This window comes from Fulmarus glacialis, unplaced genomic scaffold (genome assembly GCF_000690835.1).
Source record: "Fulmarus glacialis isolate BGI_N327 unplaced genomic scaffold, ASM69083v1 Scaffold31592, whole genome shotgun sequence".
In the NCBI taxonomy this organism is placed as follows: Eukaryota; Metazoa; Chordata; class Aves; order Procellariiformes; family Procellariidae; genus Fulmarus; species Fulmarus glacialis.
The window spans coordinates 1-11211 of record NW_009200272.1 but is presented as its reverse complement, the minus strand read 5'-3'; the positions used below and the strand labels follow the sequence as shown (position 1 = coordinate 11211).

At 39.8% G+C, this 11211-nt stretch overlaps 2 protein-coding genes across 2 annotated transcripts; one reads left to right on the top strand and one right to left on the bottom strand.

The window, feature by feature from the left end:
• The first annotated feature begins 2912 nt into the window (after positions 1 to 2912).
• On the top strand, positions 2913 to 6366 carry MTIF3 (mitochondrial translational initiation factor 3). Its single transcript, XM_009573552.1, has 3 exons — positions 2913 to 3375; positions 4594 to 4739; positions 6057 to 6366. Exons 1-3 carry the CDS (start codon positions 2913 to 2915, stop codon positions 6267 to 6269), a joined length of 822 nt encoding a protein of 273 aa, XP_009571847.1. The 3' UTR covers positions 6270 to 6366.
• A 26-nt stretch (positions 6367 to 6392) lies between these two features.
• On the bottom strand, positions 6393 to 11177 carry LOC104070366 (transcription factor IIIA-like). The gene is made up of 8 exons (XM_009573553.1): positions 10918 to 11177; positions 10290 to 10386; positions 9998 to 10086; positions 8976 to 9049; positions 7641 to 7724; positions 6998 to 7227; positions 6819 to 6878; positions 6393 to 6548 (listed from the first exon to the last, which is right to left on the bottom strand). The coding sequence occupies exons 1-8, from the start codon at positions 11175 to 11177 to the stop codon at positions 6393 to 6395; spliced, it is 1050 nt and encodes a 349-aa protein (XP_009571848.1).
• Positions 11178 to 11211: the final 34 nt, after the last annotated feature.

Genomic DNA, 11211 nt, shown 5'->3' with positions numbered 1-11211 from the left:
CACATGCGCGCACGGCCCTTCACCCCCCCTCCCGCGTAAATCCAGGCATAAAATTAAAACGGCGCCTTTTCGGCATGTGTTCGCACGGGACGGCACAGGAGAACGCGGGGCAGCAGCTCCTACAGGATGCAGAACCACCGGCGCCGAGGCGCTCCGGGGTGCAGCGAAAGGCGTCCGCCGGGCGCGGAAGGAAGGGGGGAAGGACGGACGGACGGACGGACGGACGGACTGCTGCTCCTGCCGCTCCCGTGCGCCTGTAGCCTGCCCGCTCATTGGAACCCCCAGCAAAGTCAGCTGCCCTTGCTAATACATGATCTTTGTAAGTGATGGAAACGCACAAAGCAAAATACACTTACGTGCCCTATCATACGAAGAAAAATCCTTCCATAAAGAGGGTCATTTTCTTTCTCAGACAGTTAAGGCAGGATTTATTAGATTTAAATAGCCACAGAGAATGAAGGACAATAAAGGCAAAACCATGTATTTAGCAGAGCAAGACTAACATTTCTTTAAAATAAACTATTATTCCATTGCTGTGATACTATTGCTTAGTTTTAGAAGTCAGTAACTGACAAAGGCAAGCCAAGCTCTTCTGAATGCCAGATAAATTTAATTATAGTATTTTATAATGGACCAGTGATACCCAGATTACAGTCTGTAAGTCTGCAGTGCACGATCCACAGCTGGTTTATGAAACCATTTTAAAAATAAGGACGACTCAGCTTTTGTGTGGCTACGCCAATGATGCACAAAGATACTTGTGTGTTGGCAGTGGGTGTTTAGTTGTAGGGCCATCACCACAACCGAGAAAAATCTGTGTTTCCTGGGGGCCGTGGTTCTGGCCTGGACTCGACAGAGGCAGGGCCCAGGGCAGGAAGGGACGGTAGTGCTACTTTAGACTCTGTTTTATATTGGCTTTGTCCCTACTGCTGAAATTTGAAGTCTGTCCCAGACTCCAGACTGTCCCTGTTTTCAGACTAAGTTTATTCACAGGCAGGTCATTTTACTTGTTCCTGGGCCAACACTGCTTAGAATTATAGATAGTTCCTTATCCTTGCTGATTGTTTGCACCTTCTCCATGTATATGTATGCACATGGATACATATTTACACAATGATACACACACACATATATATTTATAGAGTGGAGTCATGTTCCTTCCTAGGCAAAAGAAGTCACACTCTTGCCAAGTCCTCTGGCATGACCTGTTTTTGGTTTCCTGTGTCATCTTTGGCTTTTCCTGTACTTGCTGCCTTTTAAACATGGAATACCAAAACTGCAGATAATACTCCACAGTTTGTTCTTTATTTCTAAAGCTTTTGCAGCTGTTAAAAAATGGATGATTTCTGAAGTTTTGAACAAAATGCAAATAATGGTCAGGTGCACCAAAACTGCCAGGGGGATTCCACGAACCAGGGAAGAATGGGGAAAAATTGTAATGGAAGGAGTGTCTCAAAGATCAGTTTCACTAGTCCTCCAATTTCAAGCATTGGTGTATTTCGAGGCTTGTTTTGAAAGTCTGTAGCTTCATCGTGCCATGCCAGGATAGATGTCTGTAACAATTTATTTAAATTTTAATTTGCCAGTGCAGATCTTAGGCATATGAATGTGTTGCTGCTATTCCAGTCCATGTATTGCAGTCTTATCTGTGTCTCTATTTTTCCTCCTTTTTCTTTTTTCTCTTTTCTCTTTTTTCCCCACGAGCTTTTTCCATTATTCAAGAAGAAGAAATGCATCATTATCGGTGTTTTTATTAGATGGTTCTGGTGAAATGTCTACAGTAAATTGCACTTTCTAAACAATTAATGCTACTTAGGTGCATGCTTTCTGTATGTAAGAAATCTAAATAGTTTTGATAACTGGAAAAAACCAGCTCACTATAAATAGGAGTGTGCCACCCTAAATTTAATGTTTGTGAAAAACTGGGAAAGTCAATCAGTACTTTAAATGTCTAATAAAATAGTTTTTAAATTAAGGCACTGTTTTCACTTCAAACCATGCCTGAATCAGTAGAACTTGAGCTTAAAAGACAGTGAAGACACTTTTTGTTTGGTTGGTGTTTTTTTTTTTTTTTAAGGTTATTGAACTAGTATCAGTGCTGAATTCATATAAGACCAAGTAACTAGCTGGATTACTTCCACAAAATGACATTTGGAAAACTGAGAAAAATACACAATTTGGGGTCAGTGCTGCGAGAAGCAAGTTGCATGCTAGCTATGGAAGTGTTTTCAACCCTGGGATAAACCATATTTTCAAATATAGTAATGGTTTACTTCATCATGTTTTAATGCCAAGGTGAAGATACTGCATGGCAGTCTTACTCTGTATGGTCAAGGCTTTGAAATTCCAAAACCTTACAAAACATAGTAGAGTCAGACTGTAGATGTTGGGATGGCTGCTGACAGATGTTGCACAAATTGCCACTTGATCCACTATGTGATTAGGGTGGTTCTGAATTAATGTGGCTTCAATGAAACACTTTCCAAAGAAGAGTATCAGAACCAGGAAGAAAGTCCTAGTGTTAGATACTTCATGAAAAAAATCTGGACTGAAAATACTAAAAGTATGACACGCCTTTTTATTTGACAGCAAATTTTCTACACAAAAAAGCTGTGTAAGAGTAGATACTCTTGTGAGGAGAAATGAACTAGAAGTATTGGATTCTTTAAAGGAGTTCAGGCTCAAATTTTAAGATACTGAAGATAACATCAACTATTCATAAATTTTGTTTGTCAGATTTTCTCTGGGTTAAAGCCCTCTGTTACTGTAAAATTAGTAACACCATGCATCTTTTTGAAAGAGTAGTTATAAGGACTAGGGTTTACTGAGCTGGAGTCAAGTCTTTCTAATATAACTAGAAGAATCTGACTTATGGGGGTAACTTGTTTTTTCTTCTTCCCTGCTTCCTCAGAATGACTGCCTTTTGCATGATGAAACTTTTATGTCAAGCAACCAGAAATGAGAATAGATATGCAAAAAGATTCCTTGGTACTCTTCTGACACAAACACCACAAAAGAGGGTCTTTTCTCCATTCTGGATGGTGGTACCTGACCCTAGAAAGTCAACTGTGTTTGGACTTGCTCAACCATTTTGTACAGCTGAAAAATCTCACACAGAACCAAAAAGGAAAGCAGCATTTGGAAGTGTTGGGCGAAGAATTCCCTATCGGATTGTGCACGTAATCAGCCAGGATGGAGAGAGCTTAGGAAATATGCACCGAGCAGAGGCACTCAAACTTATGGATCAACATGACCTGAAACTAGTTCTCCTTCGTGAGAATGCAGAACCTCCTGTATACAGACTAATGACTGGGCAGCAGATTCATGAAGAACAGCTTAAACGTGCAGAGATGAAAAAAGCAAGTCCAAAACCAGGTATGTACATTGTTGACACTACAACACTGAGCACTTTGAAAAATTCTGCATTAAAAGTGGTTTCAGCAGATGAAATCCTCTTACTTGCATTTGTGTAAATCCAAAGCAATGTCCCTGCAGTCCACCCTATGAAGGATTTGCAGTGGTGAAAATGAAATTTTGCATTAGTCTAGTCTTCCATAGAGAAGCCTTCTATTGCCTTCTCAAGATTTACTATTTTGGCATCTGCTGGCTTATTTTTAAAATCTATTTTTATTTAAGTGAATATAACTAGACTCTGGTTCCATAAGACTCACTGAATTTCTGTTCTTTTACTAAGGCATGAAGTGACAGGCAGTTTTTACAAACTGAGCACCAGATACACCAATATAATTACATAATTTTGTCACCAGTCATGAAACATTCTCTTCCTAGCTTGTTGCTAGGAAGACAAAGTCTGGAGCCCTTTCTTACACAACTTTTTCAATATTGAACACCTTTCAGTGTTTTTTCTTAAGTCAGCCTGCTCCAACAGTTTAACAAACTGAGTTTGGCAAAGAGGTTTTAGAAAAGGCATCTGACCTTGTATCATCTTTTCTTATCCTCAGGCTAATGAAGGTATCTGTGCTTTGGGTAGAGTTCTGATTTTAGAGGAGAGCACTACTGTGGTAGTGAGTTTTCTGTTCAAGAAACTACAGAATGATTATTCAAATGGTAACTACTTTAGAGAATCTTTAAGGAGGAAAAGACCATCAATTTTTCAAACATGTTACAAGACATCATACTTCCAGTTGAATATTGCACTTCACCATTCAAGAAAATGGGCTAGAGATGAAGACCTATCTAACTTCAAAGCTTTTACATTGTTATACTATGTGCAGAATGTAGGAATTTGCACACTACGTCTTTATTTCCAATGCTTACCTGTTTATCTTTGTTAGACCTGCATTATGAACAAAACTGTAATTAAAATAAAAATACTTTAAGCCTTCTGACCCTGAAGAGACTTCCCTGTGTGCTTCAAACACACACTCAGTCTCCCAGTTATGGCAGTGAGTGTGAGACATCAAGTAGCGGTGCATGCTGAGACACTGAGATTGGGATGCTGTGTGTATGAGAAAGCAGCATGGGGGAAGGGAGTTAAGCAGACAAAGCACCATAGGCTGTTGAAAGAGAGCAGCTGATCTGACAGGTCTGTCAGATGTTAAGCCAAAACAGTTTTAGTTCTGTTTTAAACAGGGATGGTTCAGAAGGAGTTATCCTTTTCTTCAGCTATTGCCAAGAACGACTTAGAGACCAAGACTAAACAGATAGCACAGTGGATTGAAAAGAAATACCATGTTAAAGTTACCATCCGGCAAGCAAAAGATAGCAATACAGACATGGTAAGTGGACTCCTGGAAGTTGCACCTATCAATTTAATGAAATATGTGTACTTGTATTAACTTCCCCTATTCAGTACTGCCACGTTTTTTTAATATATCATGTACTGCTAAAATAAGTGAAGGTCTAGGTCCCATGAAAGTAATGGTTGCCCCACCTAAGCTGCATCTGTTCAAACACTGCAGTTCTAGAAAAGTAGTCCCATAGAGACAATTCTAATACCATGCTTTCCTAAGAATCCAGTTATAATACTGGTTTTGAGAGCAGAGTCTAAGAAATTCCTACTCCTTTGCAGCACTACCTTATTAACTGGGCTGGTGAAATTTTCCTGTCTATGCCTTAAGCCAGCTCACTCACTGGAAAGTTTAACAGTAAGGTTTAAAAAATATCTGCTGTATTTTAGCTGGATTATTTCAATAACCTAACTGTTCTTCTGAAGATGCATTTGTGCAACTGTGGCTAAGGTTAGTTTTCCACTGCTGTGTGAAAAACTACTGGAATGATGTTCTAAGACTGGCAAAGTAAACATCTATAAAGGTGTTAAGGAGCCGGTGGCAACTTACTAGTATAATTGTAGGGCCCTGAGACTTGTCTTCATTGTCATTTGCATAAATGCCTTTTTTATAAAGATTCCATGTAAGATACTTTTTCCTCTTAATATGTGTAGTGAATTAGGTTTCCTTGATGATTCTCTCTACTAAGTTGCTGGAAAAATTTGTGATACCACTTCATCCAAAAGGAACAAAACTTTTTATAGGAAGTTAAATTCACAGGGAAAAGGTAGCAGGAGGAAGAACTGCATATGGGAGGGAGCAGAACATTTCATGACACAGTCCAGCTTTAGGTTGTCCTTAAATTTAAAAGCTTAATTATAAGCTTAAGAGTTCAGCTTGTTATATGAATGCACTGTATCACTTAGTTCAATACTACCACATTCTACTAACCTTAGAACAATAGTGCCTCTAAGAGGAAAGCCCCATAATAATATGCCTGAACCTAGTGGAAGAGGAGGGTGGGGAGGAGTCAGAGGCAGTCCACTTTCAGAGACACCTTTAAACAGCAAAACACGATGAGTCAGGAGTTCAGCCTAAATGTTAGGAAATGGCTTAATGCCTCTGGTGACTTTCCTAAACCTGCTTATGTGTAAAGAATGAATGGTTAGGAAACGACAAGCTGAACTGCTCAAACCAGGACTAGCAACTAGCTTGTTTCAGTTAACAGCTAAACCACAAGCAGGAGATCGTGTCATAACAGAACAGCCCAAAATATTTTTCTACCTGTGTTTGTGCATTTAGTCCTATTTTTCTCCTTCTTTTTAGTTCATGCTTTTTGATCAGATTTTGGAGACTATGTCAGAGAAAGCCACTTATCTTTCCAAGCCGAAAGTTACTAGAGAAGGAGCAAGTACCTGTATTTTGAGACACATGTCTGACAAAGAGTTGAAAGCATACCAGAAGATGGAAAAACAGAAAAACAGTACAGTAAAGAAAGAAGAAAATGAAGATCTGAAGTCAAATGAGTCGCATCAGTGACTTTATGAAGAGGTGTAAACAATATTAATGTCTTATTTAAAAAAAAACAAACTATAAACTTAATAAAGTTATGGTTGAGCTTTGCACTGGTCATTCCATAAAGAATGTTGTCTCAGTTAACCTCTACTGCAGAGTCAGAATTTCAACAGTTGGTATTTCGTTTTCCATGGGCTTATCCATTGTCTTGCTTTCTGTCACAACTGCATCCTTTCCTGGCTGCGTTTTAGGAGGAATGTAGCCGCTCAGACGAGAGGCTAAGCTCCTCTTAGGACGAGAACGCTTTGCCTGGCAGAAATAAATCCAGAATTAGCAACTTAACATATCTATGGAGCAAAGACTGCTAATGTGGGCGGGAAAGAAGAAATCAATGAATAGGCCAGCACTGCATTATTTGAAGGAACTTCAGAAATTAAGAATCTCCCAAATTAAGTAGATAGCTGGCCTGTTTTCCTGCTTGAAGTTGCATTCTAAAACACATAAACGTGATGTTTACCCTCCTCTGAAGTGACAGGGTATGGTTTAGAGGACTTTTTCAAAAGTATAACTTACTTTCAAGTTCAGCTTTCTCTTTTCAGGATCGTGTACAACTGTGTGCCTTGCCAAGCTCTGCTACAAAGAGCAGAGGAGGGGAGAGAAAAAGAGGGGGGGGAAAAAAAAAAAAGAGTTAGGGAGTTAAGTTTATCATTTCAAATTATGTGATTCAGATTAGGACAGTGTAAAATACATACCTTCATTGCAAACACTCTTCCACACCCTGGATAATCACAAGAGAATGGTTTTTTCTCCTCATGAAAAGAGAGGATATGGCTTTGAAGGTTAAATACAGTTGTGTAAGTTCTTCCACATCCTTCTCTTGGGCATCGGCAGACTTCCCTCTGCACAGCATGTGTTTTTTGATGCTGCTTGAGGTAATCTTTCCTTTTAAAAGTTTTGTAACACTCACTGCAAACTATCGGCTCTGAGTGGGAGAGAGACAGGCAAAGCATAGATTAACAGCTTCTTACACGAGCTCAGAATCAAACCCTAGTAGTCCTGTAGAACAATGCTACAATGAAGTGCAAGGAAATGCAAGGAACTCAGAGACTGGAAGAGAATAATGCAATATGAATTATCCTGATCTGAAATTGTGCATTATAAAATTTCTCGTTAACTGGCTCACAAAGCAAAGTTAGCGTACTAAGTAGCATTTTCATCAGTTAATGTCTAGCCAGTGACAACCATTTTACCAATAAACTGTTAGTAAACAAGTTTGTCTAGACACAGTGACAAGTTGACGAAGTGAGTTCAGCAAGGACTCCTCTTCAAAATAGCAGTTTGTTTCCTATTTGTATCAAAAGTTAAGTTCTATTTACTAAAGCATTTGGAGTTTACCTGTATGACTTTCTTTGTTATGTTTCAGAAGCTCTGTCCAGGTTTTTGCAGTATATGAGCAGTTTTCTTTCTTGCATGCATAGCCTGTTAGACAGGGCAAATGTTTACAATCACAAAGGTTCTGGCAAACACAGTCCAGTTTTACAAGGGGGAACTCCACGTTCAGCGTTTGAAAATTAAAGGCCAGTATTCCTCCTCTCCTCCCATACTGCATGGTGATGGGACAAGAGGCAAACAAATTAGAATATGAGAAAACCCTAATAGATTTAAGGAAGAAACCTTGTATCACTGACACAAGTTGTCTGAAGAGCCTGTGGAATCCCTACCCCTGGAAACATTCAAAATTTGACTGTACGGAGCCCTCAGCAACCTGGTCTAACTGACCCCGCCTTGAGCAGGGAGCTGGACCAGATGATCTCCAGAGGTCCTTTCCAACCTAAATGATTTTATGAAACTCTCTCTCTCCTTGCTTCAGTAAAACTACTTCATCACCAGCCATACACTTTCACTCAAATAGACGAAAATAACGGTAATAATATATACTATTTCTATATAAATATTTGTACTACATATTAAAAACATAAGATCTTGACCATACAGTAATATTCTCGAGTCTAAAGAGACTCTACCATTCTATTAAGCAGACAGAATGATTTTTAAACGAACCACAGAAAGTCAACGCTATTTAAATCCTAGGACTGGGAAGGTCAAACAACTATGAACAAGTCCCTGTCTTAAGAAAGGAACGCAGTACGAATCGCAGATTTTGGATACTCTTCCTAGTCCCTTGGGTTGTGGGTTGTTTTTTTTTCTTGAGTGGCTTAGCCCTCAACAGTACTGAAAGAATGGATAGGAGTGTAGCACGATTAGCTCAAACATATATGACCATCTCCTGACGATTCCACTTAAATAACTTTTACATAGGTATATTAATAACTTTAAAAGTGCAAGCCTACATGGTTTTGCCAAGGCTCAATAGGAAATTTGTGGCAGAACTGGCAACTGATCCTAACCTCTGGAGATCTAGGCTAGCGCCTTAACCATTAGCCTATCTCCAGAAGATGGATTATTGACAAGGAAGCACATTAGAAGAAATGACTGAAGGAATCCTGAGCTCTGTTCAGCCTGCCACAAGTAATTTTAATTGAATACTGCAATGCCTTGCAACTGTATCCCATTTGACTATTCAAAATGGGTATTCTTCTTTTGTCTGTCTGGATGACTAGGCCAGAATACTTTCATGTCTGTCAAACATCCCTGCATACTCTCTGTACTGGAAGAAGTCCTTCTTCCTTTGCTAAAATGTAACTGAGGCAAGAAGAAAAACTGTGTTACCTTCATGTATCTTCTCATGCCGCTTTAGTCGACTTGGAGTAGAAAAGTACTTTCCACATCCTTCATTATTACATCTAGGTATAAGTACACTGGTTTAATTTCTTTCACTGCATCACATATTTTTTCTTTAAGTCAAAAACAATTAAAGTGGACAAAATAATGCAAGTTTCTCCTTGCCTAAAGATGTGTTCTGTGTCCCCCCACGCCTTGTAAAAGTAAATTCCATAATATGTTTCTAATAGAGGACTCTGATCCCCTCGAGAGTTAAAACTATAGTATGATTTCCATGTACACAGTAAGTTAAGATTTAGCTAAAGAAATCAAGCCTCATATCCTCCCTACACAGTAGACTCTTCAAACATAAAAGAGAGATAGAAAGTGGAAGGTTTAAGTGGCTTGTACAGATCTAGCAGTCAGAGCGGTAGCAGAGCACTAACAGTATTTTTGTGCCCGTCACCCAACCATACTAGTGCACTTCACTTAAGCGGAACACTCCTGTAAAGTGTGTTCCACCTGTAAAAAATACAAGACTAAACTTTGCTTTCATCAGATCTATACTGATGTGTCATGTAAATAATGGAGTTGCAACACACAGCTTCTCAGATTGGTGTCCAAGCCTCTCACCTTTTTTAAGCTACTACTCACTTCAGTGTTAGCCAAGCCACTGCTTTTTACTGGAAAACAGAGGTAGCTGCATTTTTCATTACTGTGCAAGCTCTTATGCTTGTATTTCAGACTGTGTGAACTCAAAACTGGGTTTTTTTGTTTATTTTTCCTGTGAACCTGTAATAAATCCTAAGGAAATGTCTGGAATGCTGAAGTTACAGAGCACTAAGACTGTTTCTCTAAACAGAGTACTGAGCAAAGGACTAGTACAAGAAATGTGCTTGCAGCCATGACTACAAATTCATGCCATTTTTTTTTAAAATGCCAAACCTCAAAAGGTTGAGAAAAGGCACCTCTTTTCATCTACAGTGTTTAAATGGAATTGTTAAAGTTCATTATTAAAATTATCCACCTACTTGAAGGGAGGTTCATTGGTGTGGTGACACTGATGAACTTTAAGTTGTTGATGTTTCCTGAAAGACTTGTTACAGCCTTCAAAGTCGCACTATTTAGGAAATTAAGTTATCATTAGAGGCCAAATAATGACAGCCTAATCCACATGTGTTTGCTGAAGTCCCAATCACAGTATGTGAACTCATACAGGTACCACATAATAACAAGTTGAAGTATTTCACTAGATACACAAAAAGGAGCTTGTTTAGCCTCCGCTTCACAGTATCACAGTATCAAATACCCAAAATTACTCACCACATATTGCTTTTGCTGATTTTCATGCTTGCGCTCGATATGCTTCCTTAAGTTTGACTTTGTTCCAAATTTCTGATTGCATCCATCAGCTGTGCACCTGCAAATGAACTGCATTTTTTATTATCACTCTCAAACAGCGATTTGTTTCCTAAACAGATATAGAAATCACTGGACAAGAGGAGTACACAAAGAATAACCAAAACTCAGAACCCAAATATAAAAATTTGCTTTAAAGACACAAAAAGCCAGACGCTAAGTTACACTCAAAAGCCACAGGAAAACATATCAGAAGAGTTTTTTAATAAAACACATAGGAGTTCCTAGCTCCTAATCCATGACATGCAGCTATTAAGAGCTCAGTACTAGGGGAGAACTGTCCTTCCTTCTTTCAATTCTGTATTCTAAGGAGAGATCTGCTCATTCCTTTAAGCATCTATTATGGATCACTGCCAGATAGGAGGTTTTAGGCTAAGGAGATTCCCCACGTCTCGCCCTGCATGCACAGAGTTATGGCAGTACTCATGATACCAACCCACGCTCTGTACCACCCACACAGCAGTTTTAAATCCCCCTCGCTTCCATAAGGGCAAGCGTAACCCATTTCAAGAAGTAAAAAATTTGGCCTTACTCGAACGGCTTTTCCCCAGTGTGCGTAAGAAGGTGTCGAGCGCGGTGGAACTCTCTCGTGAAACCTTTACCGCAGCCTTCGTAATCGCACACGTACGGCTTCTGAAAGAGAGCGGGCTGTTCAGCGATGACAAGCCACACCTCAGGGCTCGGCCGTTTCCCGGGGGCTGCCTCCAGCAGGATGCCTCCGCGGCGGTATTTCAGACACAACCCACGCAGCCCCCCGCGGTGTGTCTGGGTGCCCCACGCAGGCTGCCCCATCCCCCCGAGGGGGACAACGCCAGCAGGGCCCGGG